This window comes from Eucyclogobius newberryi, unplaced genomic scaffold (genome assembly GCF_026437365.1).
Source record: "Eucyclogobius newberryi isolate DKJ021-1_F unplaced genomic scaffold, fEucNew1.0.hap1 SCAF_6, whole genome shotgun sequence".
NCBI classification, from domain to species: domain Eukaryota; kingdom Metazoa; phylum Chordata; class Actinopteri; order Gobiiformes; family Gobiidae; genus Eucyclogobius; species Eucyclogobius newberryi.
The window spans coordinates 34,724,978-34,745,112 of record NW_027316278.1 but is presented as its reverse complement, the minus strand read 5'-3'; the positions used below and the strand labels follow the sequence as shown (position 1 = coordinate 34,745,112).

General features: G+C 39.9%; 1 protein-coding gene across 1 annotated transcript; it reads left to right on the top strand.

Moving 5' to 3' along the window:
- The first annotated feature begins 13,201 nt into the window (after positions 1 to 13,201).
- On the top strand, positions 13,202 to 15,708 carry LOC140347474 (C2 calcium-dependent domain-containing protein 4D). The gene is made up of 2 exons (XM_072433912.1): positions 13,202 to 13,711; positions 15,066 to 15,708. The coding sequence occupies exons 1-2, from the start codon at positions 13,202 to 13,204 to the stop codon at positions 15,540 to 15,542; spliced, it is 987 nt and encodes a 328-aa protein (XP_072290013.1). The 3' UTR covers positions 15,543 to 15,708.
- The last annotated feature ends 4,427 nt before the right edge of the window (positions 15,709 to 20,135 follow it).

The window sequence follows — 20,135 nt, the reverse complement described above, 5'->3', positions numbered from 1 at the left end:
CGTCGACTTAAACGCCTGCTACGATGTCAGGCGTTTAAGTCTAAATCAGTCGTAGCTCGGGCTAATCCGAATTTTCCATTGTCTTGCCCTTTTGTTCGCTGTACCTGACGTCCTGTAACTCCACTTGTTCACGTCAATAAGCCCTATATCACTTTGTCCTCCTTTTAATTACTGTTATTATGAATGATGAAGGCTAATATTACATGTGGATATGAATATGGACCAGGCTGGTGTTAATAAAACGCAGCGTGAGTTCAGAACGAGCGCGTTAAGACGAGGGCGCAGGTCAGAGTCAGTCCTGCAGGAATCAGAGATGAGAAATTAGAGGTAATTATGGCCTGCTCAGGTCCGAGGTGACGAGGAAACACAATCAAGCCTTAGCCTGACTTCGAGACCGCAGACATACACATGCTTACAGAACAGAACCGGTGTCAGAGCGGGAGGAAGACAGGCCGGCAGGTTTACTCACAATCACATCAGAATGTTCATCAAATTTGACCAAATATTCCTGTGGATGAAAGTCGATTCTTTAGGTGTAAATTGGGCAATATTTTTGGGTGAAAGTTAACTAATCCCAGACTAAAAAAATGTATGAAGTATTTCATGAATATGGAAGGACCCAGTCCAGCTCAATGGAAACATTTTTAGTGTAACTTGACACTGGGGTTCCTGTACAGGCCTTACAAACGGTTGAGTCATTTGGAGGAAGTTAAGAATCCGTGGGTAAAATCTGTGCTTACAACATGGAAGGAGTTAATTAAAACATACAAACTAAACAAAGATGTGAACATCTTAAACTGGTTGGCTCATGACCAACGTTTTGCACCAAACAGCACCGACCTGAGATTCAAGGTCTGAAAATTATTGACCGTTATAACCCTCTGACTGAAATGTTTATTAAAGCAAATCCGAACTTTCAAGAGAAATAATATTTAAATTATATAAATGAAATTATAACAAGGACAACCATTCTAATAATTTTTTTTTTTAAATGAAGGGGAAAGAGAAGTAAGTAATTTTGTTTTCAGGACCATAACATCACATATGGAGGGAGTTCTGTTGGAAAAAATGAACACATTTAGCAACATGTCAAAGTGTCCCTTATTTACAAGGAAATCCAAACTGTTGGAGAAACTGCAGGAACTGCAGCAGGAAGCAGACTATTTTTGACATTGCCATCCCACTCAATTTCAGACGTACTATATGTTTGGGCCTCAAAACTCTTGCCATGGACTTTTGGAACATACTTCTGTCCACAGTGAGAAGGCCATTACAAAAAAATGGCTGACACTGGACTAACTTTGTTACAGATATTAGACAAATGGAAAAAATTACATTTAGACATAATTTGGAAATGGAAAAATATGACAAACTTTAGACAAAATGTTTTTTTATGTTGGACAAAAGTGTGCCATGATGTAATGTAATGTATTGTGTCATGTTCAGTGTTCTGTGTTTTGTTCTGTGTACATCCTGGTTCCCCGTACGCTGAGATTTCACTGAAAAAGTTTGCAAAGTTTCCAAGTTTCCCGTGTGTCCTCTTTCCTCCTCCCTTTTCTCCCCCACACGTGATGAACTGCTTGGGGTCACGTTTTATCTTCCGAGAACCTGCTCCGAACGCACACCATCTTCAGTCTGTCAGCCTTAAATACGAGCGGCCATTAAACGCATCATCTCATTATTAGATTATTACCACACATTTTATTCACTGCAGGTCGCACGGACTCATCGGATAAGTGCGCTCCAAGGAGGAAGTCCAAAAACTCACAACTTTTCAATATTAATGTGAATTAAAATGAGTGCCCTCAGCTTTTTACGTCCGTCTAAAGTTTGGAAGTCAGCAGGCAAAGTGAAAGTCTGTGGAAAAGTTGTTTTAGTGAATGAGCAGAGAATACAAAGCTTTAGTAGAGTTTGCTGTGCTGATTACAGACGCCAAAAATCATAAAAAAATATATACACTTCAACACATGAGCTGAATAATTTTGTTTCCTCATCAAAAACAAACCTTTACTTTGTTTGATGGATTGGTTTATTCTTTATTTTGAAGGGACGATGTACATAGACATTAAACTTATAGGGTTTTTCTCACTGTAGGAACCTTTTTCCCATTTGATGCATGTTCACACAGAGAAGGAACTAGAGACTAAGGCCACACAAACACAAACAAACAAAGGTGACAAACACTTGTAATATGATTTTATTTTCAGTTTTTTCTTCTTCCCTCCAGTTTTTAAATATAAAAAACAGAAGAAAAGGCACATACTGTCCAATGTAGGGAAATTTCCTGTTGTCTGTTCATTGCTGTTCACATGTTCTCATACTTACTGTTTCAGATGCTGCTGCTCCATGATGACTGGACACTAGATGCCACAGTCCTGACCGGTGGACCTGGACCCTCCTTAGCTGCCTGGATGACCTCTGTTTTATTAGATGAGCCTCTATCCCTCTGTCTTGAGTAACTAACAATGACTACGTTTCCATGCATACCAAAATCTGATTATTAGCTGACTTCTGGAGTTCTCAGATCAGGAAAGCCCCTTTGGCTCAGACCCTAGTATTCATAGACATGAAACATGCAGTAATACATACGTACAAAGAGTATCTTCAAAGTGGACCTTTGAATCCTAGGCCGACGCAGTGTGCAGTAACGCACATCAAAGATGCACTTTTGAACAAAACTCAGGGTCTTTAATGTTGATCGTGTCTTCATGAAAATGTTTTACAATTGTTTTGTGGAATCGGTTTTCTTTTCGTTGTTTGTTCAATTTGTTGAACCTGAAAATCGTGGCTGTCTACATTTCATTGTGAAAGAGTGTGGTAAAATGATTGAGACTCAGTGGAACAATATCTTGGACCTAAAACAAGGTCGGTGACTAAAGCCAGGAAGATTCTGGCAGATACTGGTCACCCTCTGCACACAGTCCAAGGCCCTGGAGCTTCCTCATGCCCAGATATAGGACCGATAGACTCAAAAACTCATTTATCCCACAGCTATTGGCCTTCTCAACAACTCTTGAGAGCTTCTCACTGCTGCACTTTACCTTTACCTGTTCTAACTTATGTTTCTGATGGCTGACACACTGTGCAGGGAAATTAACACGGAAAATTATGGAAAAAGGGTGCAAGAAAGATGCAAGAAATGAAATTGTACAAGAAATTGAAGAAAAACAAAACATTATTATTATTTTTTAAATGAATTGTACTTTGTCTTCCAAATTCAAATTCAACAGTTACTCTAAAATCTTTTTTTTATTGGGTCATCAGATTATTATTGTTACTTGACCTTGGAAAGAATTCACAGCCTTCAGAGCAAAAGAGGGTTGAATTCTGTTTTAGCTGTAGTAATTGTAGTAGTAGTAGTTAAAGTGGTTAGTAAGAGGTAGTAGTAGGTTCTCTCTCTCTCTCTCTCTCTCTCTCTCTCTCTCTCTCTCTCTCTCTCTCTCTCTCTCTCTCTCTCTCTCTCTCTCATTAGTGTTAATTGGAGAGGCTCAGATCGTTTATCCCACATTACCTCTGCTCTCTCTGTGCCCTCGTCTTTTATTGGAGTAATAAAGCTGTTCAGAGGAGGACATGATGCTCCCGAACCCCCTCAAACACTCCACCTCCTCCTCTCAGCACTCTTCAGCACTCATTGTTATACACGACTTTAAAACTGACATCTAATTTTTCTCATGCAATAAATGTTTTCCTTTTTTAATTTTTATCATACATAAAACTAAAATAAATTATAAGATTCAAGGAAGGTACAAAAAGAAGAAACGGTCCAGTGACTGTATAGGTCATATAAGCTTTCACCTGGAACAATATATACAATCTGCACCTAAAGATTGTTACATTATTTTATTTTATTCATTGAATCCACACATACATTTACAGTATATGTGATATTGTAAGTCAAAAGCATTTTTCTTCCACAGAGTCATAAAGATCAGCTCTTAAAGTTGCACCCTCACAAACCAAACTTTACAATATTGAAATGAACGTGATTTTGCTGATTCCTCACTCTTATCATCAGTGATACCCCACGAGGTGAGATCTTGTATGCAGCCCCAGTCCGAGGGAGATTGTCATTTTTAGTCATTTTGTCAGATCTTTGGTCTTGCCCATGGGAGTAGTTGGAGTCTGACTGATTGTGGTGTGGACAGCTTTGTGCAGCTAACGAGCTCAAACAGTTGCTACTAATTTAGATATAGATATATAATAAGTGGAGTAGAAGTGGACTTTTTAAAGGCAGACTAACAGGTCTTTGAGAGCCAGAATTTTACTGATTGGCAGGTGTTCAAATACTTTGCAGCAATAACATAGATTATTTCAAAATCATCTGATGTGATTTCCAGATTATTCATTTTTAGCTTCTGTCACTGGTGGTTTCGGACTCCTCCAAAAAAGTGGGAGAACTTGGAAAATCACAGGGTGATCAAATACTTATTTTCCTCACTGTAAAGGTGAGGCAAAACATGTATTTTTATGTCATCGTCACATTGGGTGTGTAGTGAGTGAATGTTGAGGCTTGTCGAGCTCGTAATGTACGGTATTATCATTATTAAAAAGAGCCACTTCTGCTTTTGGATCTGTTTTATTGTTTGAATCCACCACCATCCATAGATTTATTTGGTACATTGTAACTTCAAAAGCCGTTTTCTCCAAATGGATTTCCCCCTATACATAACAACATAAAAAACATAGAACAGCAACAGGACACAGAGAGCGAGCAACAGTTACTCAAGCAGTCATCACAAATGGTCCTGTCTTTTCAGTTTGTCCATTTTCACTCTGAATCTGAATGTAATTTTTTAATTTTTCAAATGTCAATTATAATGTTGTTCTGTATTTAATGTTGACGTTTAACCCAAGACTGAATTTTTGTGTTTTTCTAAGAGCTATATTTTATTCAAATAGACTAAATATGATATGATAGAAAATCTCCAATTTATCCAATGTGTAAACAAAATGAAGCAAGTTTTTTTTTTTTTTTTTTTTTGCCCCCTTTCCCTCCATTTTAAAATTATTACTTTTTAACATTTACAATCCAAAGAACATGACACAGATAAAATACAATTTACACAAACACATCTAAATAGTCCTATATTTTTAGTCCGGCATATCTGTCCCAATTATAGTCCAAAGTCTCTCGCATTTGTCCATTATGTAATTTTTATGTCTTAGTTATACATAGAAACATGACATGATGAACATGTCATACACTAATTATTTTTTATTTTTATGTCATCTCAAATTTTAAGATTTTTTCCATTTTCACCTGCAGTGTCTCGTTTTAAAAAACAACTTTCTAACCTAAGTAAAGTTCTCAGACTAGAACTTAAGTTAAAACAAAAAATACTGGCTTAAATATTTGAATAAAGGCAAGTCTACCGTGTTTTCTTCTGTTACAAATTAGAACAGTCTTGAGCATTGAAGTAATGTTGGCTGAGGAAATACAAGTGCGCTCTCTAGTGGTGGAGCAGCATAACTAATCTCACCAGAGTTTGACCTGGTTTGGATGGGTCTTAGCATCATAATTATACAAGAGCAGTGCAGGACTAAGGCAGCGCAGTTAGGAAACATACTGGAATGATGCATCCTGCTACGATGGCACAAGCAGCGGCAGAGCCATACGAGCAGAGAGGGGTGGAGGACCTGACTGCTCTGGAGATGCACCCTCAGAATTAGGAGGAGAGGTTGGAATTTTCGACAAATAAGAAATTATTTTACGTAGACTTTATAAAACTGCATGTGAGAGAGCATTATCCTCCAATCGGTTCATGCCAGACACATGACCTGTAAGCCACCTGCAGCTATCTTGGTTCTACTACAAATGCAAACAAAATGTAAACTCTTCTTACTCTATTCTTTCCAGGTAGTACAGATTTGACCCAGGGATTTGACCCAGCCATTTGTCACCGTCAATAAGGCCTATACAGGAAGCCCTGGCACAACATTATTCATTGCTACCAGCTGAAATAAAATCATTTTTCAGACGAGGTATACTCCAACCTCCTTTTTCTTTTGATAGTGGCAGGATTTTCCGTCAGATATGAGGATGAGGTTTTCTGTCTTGCTATACACATCTTGATATTATTTTGTCCCACTCGTCAAATAACATATTGGGGATGTAAATTGGGATACCAGTCCCTCCCAACAGAAATTTGGGAAGCACATACATTTTCATAGTTTCAATTAATTGACACCAATGTATTTCAAGATTTTTCTTTATAGAATATATACAACTCATCAGAATACATTATTAGATCAACATCAGTGCCTACTCTAGGGTGACTATATATAAAAAAAACTGCTCCCATTGACATGGCTTTTATACATGTGTATTCACCCAAACAGATTGCTGCCAGTCACTCAAATAAGACCTGGTCCAGTTTTGAATGTGCATTCAAATGTTTTAGTCAGTGAGCTTGTTGACTGACAGTGTCAAAGGCTTTGCGTATAGATGGAGGAAGAATGCCCCCACTACTCTTCCCTTGTCCACGTGTGCCCTGGTAGTTTCCAAGAAGGAGCAGGCTGCACCTGTTAAGCATTTTCATTTAAACCCAAACTGCATTGGGCGTAAGAAAAGAATGTGTTCAGTTAGTTGCTTTGTTACAATCTTTTTAAGCACTTTTAAGGCTACTGGGAGAATGCCTATGTTGCCAACATCTTGTTTGTCACCATTTAAATGTAGGGGTGACAATGGGAGGTTTTAGAGCCCCAGGAAACACACTTTCACTGATAGATTTGTTTATCATGGTGCTAAATGGGCCAATTTGTAAAAAAAAAACTTTTTAAAAATGATGTTTCATTGATAGACCTCATTAGGCCCGAGCCCCAGCAGGGCGGAGGGCCTATTGCTCCCGCAACGCTGCCGAAGGCAGCGTTGCAACTGTCTGACCAAACATGCGGGCGCAGCCCGCATGTTTGGTGCCCCGTCGCCCCTGGCAAGTACAGTGAACTAGCCCATGCCGAAGGCATGGATCATGCATACTTACTCCTGCTATGACAGAAATAGTCAACAATTTGTGAATGGGCTACGCCCATTCACAAATTGTTGACAACAGCAGCGCGAAGCGCTGCATTCCTCCAAAAACCCTCCTGGCATCGTCCCGTACGCGATAATCCATGCCGCAGGCATGGGCCATGCTTGTTTCTGCTCAAATCAATGGAAGTCTATGGGGAGTGGGCGGGGCATCCCGACGAAATAGGGAGTGACGAGCGCGTAAGCGCTCGTAATGATGATTCCACCCCATGGCGGCATGGGGAAGGCTTAGAGCTTTCAAACGATGTATAATTTGTTGTTATAGAAAAAACGGCTATATTGTTTTTGCTAAAAATATTATTATTTTTATTTTAATTATTTTTCTTGTTCTTCTTCAGCGCTTTGATCTCTAATTTGACTCCCTGAACATGCTCAAAAACTCACCAAACTTTGCCCAAAATTCAGAATCGGCGAAAAATTTTGTTTTTTCTGGGCCATTTTTTTTTGCGTTAAAAAATGGCGCGACAGCGCCACCGACAAAAGTCAAAATACATTGCGCCTATGGAAGACGCCCCGAGGTCAACTTTGTCGTAGAGCTACGAAATTCGGGACACGCATTCCTCTTGTGAGGACAAAAAAAAAATATTATTGTGGCCACGCCCCCAGACTTACCCTATGGCCGCCATCTTCCTTTGAAAATGAAAACACGCTGTGTTAGCCATTTTGTTCACGTCAAACTTTGACGAACTCCTCCTAGGGCGTTTTGCCCACCGACTTCAAAATCGGCGTACGTCCTCTGGACAAGTGGGGCATCTAAAGTTATTCAATTTTTTGAGATACCTTTTACGGTCTGTGTGCGGCGCAGCCGCAAAGTTGGACAACTTATTTTGGAATATTGCAGGTCTAAAAATTGCTCCCATTTGATCAAAACCAGTCCGATTAGGACCAAATTTGAATCATTTGTTAAACTTTCTAGTTTGGACCAGTTTAGGCTGACAAAATTGAAATGGCAGTGATAGCGCCCCCTACAGAGTGACCTTTAAATTAACATTGAAGGTCAAAAATTAGTTTTACCAAAATTGTCTAAACTTTACCCAAAATTCTATTTTGCCGTCCCGATCACAAAAGCCAATCACAAAAATGCCTAAATTTTTACGCCGTAGTCGTAGCGATGACAGAAACCTCCCATGTTATCCCTATGGGAAAACCACAAAATCTCTCAAATTACCACATTTTTATGTTTTACACTTTAACGAAGTCCTCCTAGTGCGTTTTGCCCACCAACCTCAAAATCGGTGTACGTCCTCTAGACAAGTGGTGTATCTAAAGTTATCCAAATTTTAAGGATAACTTTTACGGTCTTTGTGCGACGGAGCCGCAAACGTTTCCCAGAATTCTGACTATTTGGCCTTCAGAGTGGCCTATAAACAATAGAGTTTTTCCAAATGACATGATATTTTGAACAAAATTCTAATTTGCCATCCTGATCATAAGAGTATGAGAGCCAAAGTCATATTTTGTACGGCGTAACCGTAGCGTTGACAGAAACATCCCATGTTATCCTTATGGGAAAATCGTAGAATCGCTCAAATCACCACATTTTTACGCTTCACACTTTAACAAACTCCTCCTAGGGCGATTGTCCGATCAAGCTCATATTTGGGGAAAATCATCTACACAAACGGGGCATCAAAAGTTATCCATATTTTGATTTTAAGTGCTACGGTCTCTGTGCCGTGGAGCTGCAAATATACTGTCACAAATGGGAAAAACGCCAAATCCTTGAAATGTTCACATTTACGCTTCACACTTTAACAAACTCCTCCGTGGGCAATAGCTCGATCAAGCTTTACTTTGGGAAATATCATCTACACAAGCGCGGCATCAAAAGTTATCCATATTTTTATTCCAAGTGCTACGGTCTCTGTGCGGCGGCGCAGCACATTTGACTGACACTTGTGTTGATTTGCACTGGATTGGCCATGTCCAATGTGTCGCCGTCTGTCAAGTTCTTTTTTTATTCAACACACAATAAGGGCGCCATCTTTATCAAGTCGAAAGCGCAGAGTCGGAAGGCCGGCGGCCCGCGAGGGCCTTTGGATGCCGCTTGCGGCTTTAATATTTGCATTGTTCTGGTTATGTTTTGTTGATTGAAAAAATATTTTATTTTCTATGCAGCGCGATCAAAGAGTTTACGCGCACACAACATATTTTATAATATCACAGAAAAAAACGCCTGGGACCAGTTTGGACCACTGCTGTTCATTTCTGTACAAAGTTTTGATTCTGTGCTACAAAATCCAGGGGCGTTTTAAAGCAGGACTAAGTAACTTTGACAATAGCGCTCTCTAGCAGCTCTCTTGTGAAAACACTTTCTCAGAAAACAGACATAACAGACAAGACATTTTTGTTCTCTTTCTTTCTTTATCAAAATAAGACAGTATAACGAGGGTGTAACTTTGGATTCAGAGTCGGTGTATTTTAGGCTATATTAGTACAATTTTAGCAGGTCACTTGCAATTCACTTGGTTGCATGATGGTTTTATGGTCTGTCTCTCTGTCTGTGCCCAAAGAGAGAAAAAGTAGTGATAGTGAAAGAGCGCTCTGAGAAGTGACTTCAGGGAATGGAATGATGTAAAATTTGTGAAACAGCACAAAGGTCCAACTCCCGTGAGTCAGAGATATAGCTTCCCAACAGGAAAGACAGGCAAATTTGAGGCCAGTCCTTAGGCTGCAACAGGCTCATTACAGTAATTAAATGTCATTGACAGGTCTCTATTGACGGTAGTTTTATACTTTAACCATCAGCCATACCAGGATAACATCAGTGAGCCCAGTTTCTTTACCATACTGTCCTCAGTCATGGGTTCACCAACAGCATTGTTGCAAATCAGAAGAACCATACTAATGTTTATGGGCAGCTTCTTCTTTTTTTTTTAGTTCAAAGGTAAAGAGAAGAAGGGGTGGAGTCTGTAATTGGAAGCCCCTTGTGATGTTTCACCAAGACACCCAGTCAACGCCACTGCCGTATGCTAATTGTTCAGCACCAGTGATCAATTTGTTGTGGATAGGAAAATCTAGCAAGCACCTGCTCTCTCCATCAGGGAACTCATTTATCAATTGCGCATATTGGAAGAAAATAAAAGAATAGAAAAGGGGTTGGTCCATTTGTCACACAGAATCCTGCTCCTCTCCATGATCTGTCATCCGTGGTGACGTAAATGTTGGTGAGGACTGTCCCCTGTCAGTGCAAGATTGATGGGGACATGTCCACACGGTCCTACACAAACATATGCCTATATGCAGTACAATCATGTACAAAAAACGCAGTACAATCACATACAAACCATTTAAAGTTGCTAAACACAAGTAAAGAGCCAGGGTTTCTCAGGAGAGTTATCTTCAGGTTGATGTCGGCAAATGTTGCAAGGCTGGTTTTCCGTCCAGGAGGGAGTGACGACAGACACTCCAACTATCACATGTTTATTATAAGGTAAAAATGTGACTTAGTTCTTCTTTAACAAGCACAAACTGGGGGTCCTAACAGGGGGACCCGATGGAAACTTCTATTTATATAATCATTCAATTAAAATCACTATATTTAGATTTGTATCAGTGATTTTAATCAAAAATCATCTATATAATAGCCTGTTATTGTTTTAAAGATGTAATAATATTGATTTATGATAACTTTGTTTTTTTTGTCGTTAGTTAAAAACAAAATTCCAGATTTTATTGCCGTTGCCCAGCCGATAGATCACACTAGGGGGCCGGTCCAGACCAAATAGACCAGGGATTTTTTTCTTCTACTCCAGCCCTGGATGGATGAGTCAGAGCCACAGCTGTAGGCGGTCCCTCGACTGTAAAGGTGAGGCCCCAGAGGAGTGTGGGCCCCTGGAGAGAGGCCCCCGGATGTCTTCTGGGAGCAAACGTGGTCAGGCTTTGAACTGCAGAGGTCAGTGTCTGAGAGGAGTGCACTGACGTCATCACTGTGTACTCTAAAGGACAAACAACAGGAGAAGACCAGAGCAGCACTGACCGAAACACATGTCAGTAAATGTCAATAAATATTGTTTAATTAACTTTATTCATATCAAAATATACAGAGGCAATTCCCACAGACTGATTATGGTAATGAGATGAATTTGACTTTTGACCAGGAAGATTGCGTATATAACACCTAAATAAGGGGGTGACATCCAAAGAAAAGAGGGGTGAAAAGCATAAAATAAAAGTCCCACTTGTTGTCCACTGTTTATTGAATTTGTCCATTTTCAAATTGAGTCCAGAAGTATTTTTTTGTACGTATATGTCAGTTATGATGTCAGTCCGGTCCTTAATCGTCGGAGCAGTTTGTGTCATTCATTTTTTTAATGATGGCCTTCTTCCCAGCTGCCAGGTGTACATTCCAAAGATGTCCATCCATGGCGGGGGTTTTGAGGTCCAAATACATTGTTCCGAAGTTGGGTGGTATGGCAGTGTCAAAAATAGTCTACATTGCCTTGTTAATTTGTGCCCAATATTTTTGTGTAACAGGACAGTCCCAAAACACATTCTTCCTACAGAATTCCTTCCAAACATGAGATTTTGTGGTGGTCTATTATGAAGTACACACATTTTCCCACTCTTTGTCCATCAAAGCAATTTCCCCCTCTCTTTCCTATTTGATTTTAATATATGTAGGGAATTGGCTGTCCAAGTTTTGAATGCATTTACATTTATAGATTCACCTTGAAAGTTCTGATTAATATGCTTTAATAAATAAGAGGATTATAACAAATTCATTTATTCATCTTCTACTATTTTGTTCCTGGTAAGGGTCAGAGAGTTTTACAAAGTCTATTAAATGATTGATTAAGATTTTTTTTTAAAAAAACACAATGAATACAATTTATTAAATGGATTTGTAAAAACTTTACTTTTCATTTACCTTTAGCAATTCGTGCCTTCTCCAATTAACTCTTGCACACCTGGCTAAAGTAAAGAAAATAATAACAGTGAACGTAGGTGCTCTCTGGTTAGTTTACACATTGGTCTACAAGTGGCTCTAACGAATCGGAGAGCTCCTTACTAGTTAATTTTTATAATTCACTTTACATTAGCCAGGAGGAACAGGAGAGCCATGGAAAAGCTAAACGGAGAAACATAATCAGAAAAGCGTTTGTGGTTTGGTTTCCAGCTCTTACCAGTTTATACATTTCCTGTGTCCTTGAGCAAGACACTTCCCCCACCTTGTCTTTGTGGGTGGTTATGACAGAAGCAGCTTTCCATCATGTTAAAAGTGACTGGTCTTTTCACATGGAGCAGCTGAAGCGGAGTAAACCTTATCTGACTCAGGCGTGGGCAGTAGACCAGGCTCTGTATAAAGGGCAGGGACACACGCACTACTGCCCAGATCAGACCTGAGACTGGACCAGAGACCAGAGCAAAGACTGGACCAGAGACTGGACCAGAGACCAAATCAGAGACTGGACCAGAGACCAGAGCAGAGACTGGACCAGAGACTGGACCAGAGACCAAATCAGAGACTGGACCAGAGACCAGAGCAGAGACTGGACCAGAGACTGGACCAGAGACCAAATCAGAGACTGGACCAGAGACCAGAGCAGAGACTGGAGCAAAGACCAGAGCAGAGACTGGACCAGAGATCAGAGCTGAGACTGGAACAGTGACCAGAGCAGAGACTGGACCAGAGAGCAAATCAGAGACTGGACCAGAGACCAGAGACCAGAGCTGAGACTGGACCAGACAGCAAATCAGAGACTGGATCAGAGACCAGAGACCAGAGCTGAGACTGGAACAGAGACCAGAGCAGAGACTGGACCAGACAGCAAATCAGAGACTGGACCAGAGACCAGAGCAGAGACTGGAGCAAAGACCAGAGCAGAGACTGGACCAGACAGCAAATCAGAGACTGGACCAGAGACCAAAGCAGAGACTGGAGCAAAGATCAGAACAGAGACTGGACCAGAGACAAGAGCTGAGACTGGAACAGAGACCAGAGCAGAGACTGGACTAGAGACCAAAGCAGAGACTAGACCAGAGACTGAACCAGAGACTAGAGCAAAGATGAGCAACCAGAGCAGATATTAGACCAAAGATCAAACTAGAGACAAGAGCAGAGACCAGACAAGAGACCTATCCAGAGACCAGATCAGAGTAGAAATCAGAGTGGAGACCTAGAAAATTGTTGCTTTATCATTGACAATTACTCTTCCACTTTGTTACCTCATGATGTGGGTTCTGGCAAAGCTGAGGGACACTGTATCTTTGGACTGGTTCACGGACAAGAACGAGGAGACTGGACGTTTTCATCGTCTCCATCAGAACATCATCACTCCGGACCAGATCCCAGAGTTCTGCTTACCTCCCAGACTGTGCAAGAGCCTGTCCGTGCCCCTCGTCCAGCCACACCCGGTCCAACGGTGCCAAAATCCCAACCAGGAGATGGCGACACAAAAAGAACGTTTAGGTCTGACGGGACTGTACGAACGCCCCAACACCAGACGGAAGGAGTCGCTGTTCCATGCCCGACGCCCGGTTTACCTGTTTGATCGAAACCTGGGTCCAGGTCCTCCCCATCCCAGGACAGCCCTCAGAGCAGCGAGTACCACGAGGGGCGCAGTGGCCCCTCAGTCTGGGTCTATTTCATCCTTGTGTGAAAGCCCCTCTTCCAGTGACTCCTCCCCCCTCACATCTACCTGCACGATGAGGGGCGCAACCTCGTGCCCCGCCTTAACACAGGTGAGATTAGGGGTTTAATCCAATGATAGGTAATGACATTTATAGTATAAGAATGTTGGGTATTGGGAAAAAAACACTTGCAAATTAATTTGAAAAAAAGTAGAATAACAGTCAAAATTAAATAATCTGATGCACTATGTATAGCTGTGGAAAATATTTAAACGTCCTTTATTTTACATGGACTGCCTTCTTCTCTAACATGTCTTTGTCAGGGTTTTTTGTGAGATAAAATCTGGTGCCATTTGGCAGCTGATGTGGTCATGTGATCAATCAGTGTAGCAAATGGGTCGACCTTAAAATGTGAAATTGTATATACAATACAATACAAAAATCCATATTGGAGAAATGAATGAAAGACAAAAATACAAACTGGAGCAGCACTAATTGAGACAATTGAGTGGGTATTAGCATCATCATGAAAAGACAACATCCTAAAAAGACGGCACAGCAGCAAATTATAAAGACTGGGACCAGTGTGAGATAGTAGTGAGATAATAATATAGTGAGATACTATCGGATTTCTAATTTTCAATTAATGTAACTGATAAACATTCAGTAATGCACAGCATTATTTATATTTGGTATTACGTATTTACTAAAAAAATCTTGTATTCTTTTTATTTTATATAACCACAGCTTCTCCAGGCTTCTTCTTTCTCTGCAAATAGTGAGCACTTTGACTTAGTGTCCTAAAATATCGGAATACATGTTTCAAACAGAATTCTTCCAAACATCCTCCATTGAGATGCATAAATACTATATTCAATTCAATTCAATTTGTTTTTGTGACGCCCAAAATCACAACAACAGTTGCCTCTGAGGGCGACAGTGAAAAATGAATCAAAACAATGTCTGTGGTGGCGAGGGACGATGTCTCAGAGTCCTCTGTCCTTAGACCCTCCTTCTCGGCCAGGAAAAACTACAAAAAACCTCCTTAAGAAAAAGTAGAAACCTGGAGGAGTTCCAGAGTGAAGGAGAGATCTGACTCTCAGACGGACAGACGGATGCAAGGGAGACTGGAGCTGGACCCACTCTTCAAGCAGATGAGGGACTATTCTCCCAGATTTGATAACAAAAATGTATGAATAAAACAAAGCATCTGATATTTCCAAAGAATAGACCACAACAGTTACAACATAACTGAAGTTGGGCTGAAAGAAATGCAAATTTTCAAATCCTTTCATGAATATAAGAAGTCATAAATGCACACATGTTCTCTGAAAGACCCTATGAACAAACCTCAGCGTTTTTTCTCATTTACATGACATTTTTTTTAATAGATCACAAAAGGCCCACTTTATTAGTGACTTTCTGTAGAAATGGACAAACTCATTTCATATATCTCCCGATTCAGATTGCAAAGAGGAGCCCCCCAGACCTGTCCCCGCCGATGCTCTTCCCTATGGACTTGCTGCACTGCTGGGATCGACTGCCTGCAGAACACGTGCTTCCACTGGAGGGACGCGGGACCATTCGCTTCTCCATCGAGCACTACCATATCCCCACTGCCCCTTTGTCCCCTGGGTGCACCATCCGGCTCCGCGTGGCATCTGTGGAGGAGGTATCGGCCCTCAGCTGTGCCCTCCATGTGTGTCTGATACCCGGGAGGAAGCAAAGACAGAAGAGTGCCACCATCAGGCAGTGCAGGGTCACATACAGGTTTAATGAAGATTTCTTCTTCACAGAGCTGGGTGAAGATGAGCTGCAGGGGCTGGAGCTCAGGGTGAAAGTAGTGGATAAGGCTGGGGGGGCTGGACTGAGGAGAGGGGCCCTGGTCGGGGTCTTCACTAAACCACTTATTCTGCTGCTGCCCATTGATAAGCATCGTTAAGTATGATTTAAATGTGTTGTTTTATGATGTTACTTTCTGCTTTAAACTGTCGAGAGACAGATTCAAACTCACAGTGCTTCGGTTTGCTCAGATGGAGTGCACATGTGCTATCCACTCAACCCCTGAGCAGCACAAAATGATTGTTCAATGAATTATCTATTCATGGGTTTCAACTTCCTGTTATATTTTACCATTCAAAGATTTGTTTTTCATCACTGGAACAATAGTCCTAGATTCTCATAATTGTGAATCCCATGGGAAACAGTGGTTCTCAAACTCTTCACACCACCAGAAACAAATATTTTCTTTCCACGTACAACTAGTTTTGAACCAGGACTATTCCAGATCTAAACTAGGACTAAATAAAAATAAAAATGGGTCTACATTTGTGCTATATATGTTGAAGTAGTTCTAAATGAGGACTAACCCAAAATGGATCAAATGTACTTAAATAAGCAGTAGAGCTGAATTAGCCGAGGTACCAGTGGTACCTTTACCATGGTTTGAGAACCACTGTCCTTTAATAAGATACATACTGTATCTTTGTACGTTCTGTAAAGTGCAATTAATAAAACCCTAACCCTACATTAGATGTTTTAAATGTACCATTATTTAAATGTTGTATTCATAAAACAAGTTTATTCTATGAAATCATTAGGCTACACAATATATTTGCTGTGGCATATGATGCACAAAACCAATATTTATACACTGCCTCTCCTAAAATAAAAACTTCCATTCAACGAAGTAATTTCAGTAGGTCCTCTACCTACTGGACAACTGCTGCAGGTGATGATCTTTCACCAACAACACAGTATTTAAACCCGACTGATGCGGTGAGTGGATTCTCATTTCTGAAACAACCATGTGGAAAGACAAATCCTGTGGTCATGGAGAAGATGTCAGTGTGTTTGAGAAGGGTCAAATAATTGGCATCGAGCTGGGAAAACATCCAAGGAGAAGCAGAAACTAATCTACTACAGATCTGAGCCCCAATGAGAGTGTTTGAGACGAGCTGGAGAAGGCACTGGTCACTCTCTCCATCATCAATACAACGAATTGAAATACATATTTTAATTTTGCAGAAGCTTATTGAAGCTATGCCACAGCGAATGTGTGCTGTAATCAAAGCTCAAGTCAGTCCTACCAAATATTAGAGCACATGCCCCTTATTTTTTTGTTGATGCTTCAACAACACATTTGGGTCCAACTTTATAAAGGTATTATTCTATTAAGGAAAAATAAAGTTAAAAACCAAACCTTGTTACATTTTCCATGGAGGTCGGACACATGTTTTTAAAGAGTGGATATGTGTGTCAAGTATTATTCTTTTTTCTTTTTTGGCCCGTAGGCTTTATTGGACAGGACAGCTCAGCATTAAAGGGGGATGAGAGAAGGGAAGGCATACAGTAAATTGTAGAACTCATGACTCTTGTCTGACCAGCCAAGACCACACGCTTTGAAAATAATTTACAAGTTTTGGTCTGGGATCCAACCCAGTCGCTCCAATTTTCAAAGGGACTGATTGACAGGCGGATTGACCAATCAGACAAACGCATTGTCACGTTTGTGTCTAAACAAACATGGTGGCTTACGAGGAAAGAATAAAAATAACACTGACTGAGAAACGTTGCCGTCTTCTGCTGAGTCAACAAGCGACGCACTAAACTCTGTAAATCTGAGGTAAATTAAGTTATATATTTTGTTCTGAATGTTCCGAAAATATATGAGAGATGTCTTCCGCGCTCAAAACGTTGAGAGCGTAAGAAAACGCACCAATCGCGCCGCAAAAACTAAGAAATTGCGCCGCGGATAACGCACTACGTGCTCGACGCGCGTTTACTATAGACTTTGAATGTAAACTGGACGCTTCGGCCGCGGCGGTGTGGAAGCCCCTTAAGGATGCATGTTTTTCAAGCATACAGGACTGGGCTTTAAACAAAAAATAAATTTGTTGTACTTATACACATACACTCTGGCTCCCTGTTCCGCTGGGCCCTACATTCTTCAAACTGCCTCTGCTCCTTTCACCTGAGAAAAAATATAGCCTATTGGCTTAAAACATCATGCAAAAGATCATGAAGATACAACGCAAACAACTAAAATAATCTGCTCTTGTCAAGTATTTAGAGTTTTTGTTGAACCACCCTGTTATAAGGCTTTTCTTTAAAATTCACTAATCAGGAGCTTCTCAAACCTTTTCTGGCGCCCTTTAGGCCTTTGGGAGATTAAAAAAAATAAGTATCCACGTCCGACTTTGTCAACCAAATAAAGGTTAAAATATGGTGACTGAAGGCTTCTAGCTAAAATATATTCACAAATAAAGTGCATTATTAATTGATTGGTCTTCGTTGTAAAAGGTCGTTTCTTATGTGTTTTAGTCTGTATTGTCCAGATAACGGTTGCGATGATCAAAACACGACGTTACAGCCCTACATTTGACGCATGTATAAAAAAACAGATAAGAAATTATATTTAAACCAGACAATTATTCAAATGTTGCGTTAACCCATGGATGTATTATATTATCTGGATAGGGTACGCCCCCTCTGCCTCTGGCTCCAAATTGAGTAGTGGCCACTTCGCAGAATGCAGCCTTTTGGTCGGACCATTTCAAGAGTTCGGCCTCTAAAATGACCAAACATGCTAAATTGTTTTTAGTCTAAAAATAAAATAGAAGGAATTTCACTCTTCAACTGTTTCTAAAATACTTAAAAAATACATTTTTAACCTCCCGGAGAACGGTGTACGCGCACCGAGCGCGCACGTCACCCTCATGAACGAGCCTCAGGAGAACATGTGACGGAAACTAAACACAAGCAGAAGAAAGTGACGAGACGAGACCACGATACACGTAAGTTGTTTGTATGTCATTCCTCACGTTTCACACATCGTTCCATATGAAGTGCAAAACATCAATTACACAGTTAACACGAGTTAACACAAGTTAACACAAGTTAACACGAGCTAACACAAGCTAACACGAGCTAACGTAAGCTAAAGTTTAGCTACACAAAGATGCAACAACACGTCGTGATGGCTCGTGCTTCTGCAAATAAATAACTAATTATTTCTCTTACTAAATGTTCTAAGAGACAAGAGGTTATGCACAGATCAAAGAAAACTAGAGAAAGAAGGGAAATAAAGTGATGTTTGTATTATGTGCTATAAAAAACTACCAATAATTCAAATATAACCTGCTGAAATGGGTCATATCTTACACATATAAATGTAAACGTATGTAAAAGTGACAGTCGTGTCTCACAGGGGCTGAGACCACATTTGAGGTTTTATTACCCATTTAATAATGAAGTGTGCTGTGTTTAAACAGCAAAGCACAAGCTTGTTTTCTATAGGAATGTCATGGATTTACTTCCATGGAATATGTAGAGATTTAGCAAACATGTCAGTTATGTTCTAACTTCTAAGGTTTAAACTTATGCATAAGTAAATTACTTTTGGTTCTAGCTTTAAAAAATAATGTAAAAAGAGGAACTTTTGTGTTACAGAGCGAAATGTAAATCTGTCAATAGCATATTCCAGCGTTTCTCTGTTAAATGTGCATAATATATCAATGTTCTAATGAGTATCTTTCTCATCTTCAGTGCTGACCAGTGAGTTTAGTCTGTCTGTGCTGTCCAGAGCTCTACAGGTCACTACAGGTCACTGCAGGTCACTACAGGTCACTACAGGTCACTACAGACACAGAGTCATCTCAAGTAAACTCCTGACGACTCCAAAGCAAAAGGTATTTTAATAATAACTTGTGCCTCGACTAAAAGTAAACAGTGTAGAATCAGTACTTTGAATTTATAAAATGTCTGTTTTGTTATGACCAAAAAAACTAAATGATAATTGTTCTTCAAAAGAGCCACTGCTGTGTCACATGTGAAGTGTATGTTCTATGACTTGTATAAATCTAATACATATGAAGTGTATGTTATATGACTTGTATAATCTAAAAGATATGAAGTGTATGTTATATGACTTGTATAATCTAAAACATGTGAAGTGTATGTTATATGACTTGTATAATCTAATACATATGAAGTGTATGTTATGACTTGTATAATCTAAAACATGTGAAGTGTATGTTATATGACTTGTATAATCTAATACATATGAAGTGTATGTTATATGACTTGTATAATCTAATACATATGAAGTGTATGTTATATGACTTGTATAATCTAAACATGTGAAGTGTATGTTATGTGACTTGTATAATCTAAAACATATGAAGTGTATGTTATATGACTTGTATAATCTAAACATGTGAAGTGTATGTTATATGACTTGTATAATCTAAAACATGTGAAGTGTATGTGAAGTCGCAATACTGACCTAACCTAATACTGATGTGCAATTCTGTCATATGTGCAATTGCTGTTGGAATTCATGTGCAATTCATGTGCAATTACTGTCGGGATCACATGCAATGGTATTTATTTATTTATTTGTCTATGGGAGTATTTATTTATTTATAGGAGATCTTCTACTGAAAGTGTTTTTCAGACTTCCTATAAGTGATCTGTTCTTCTGTATCTACCTCTGTATCTACCTGCGTTGCACCAATGAAATTTCCCCATGTGG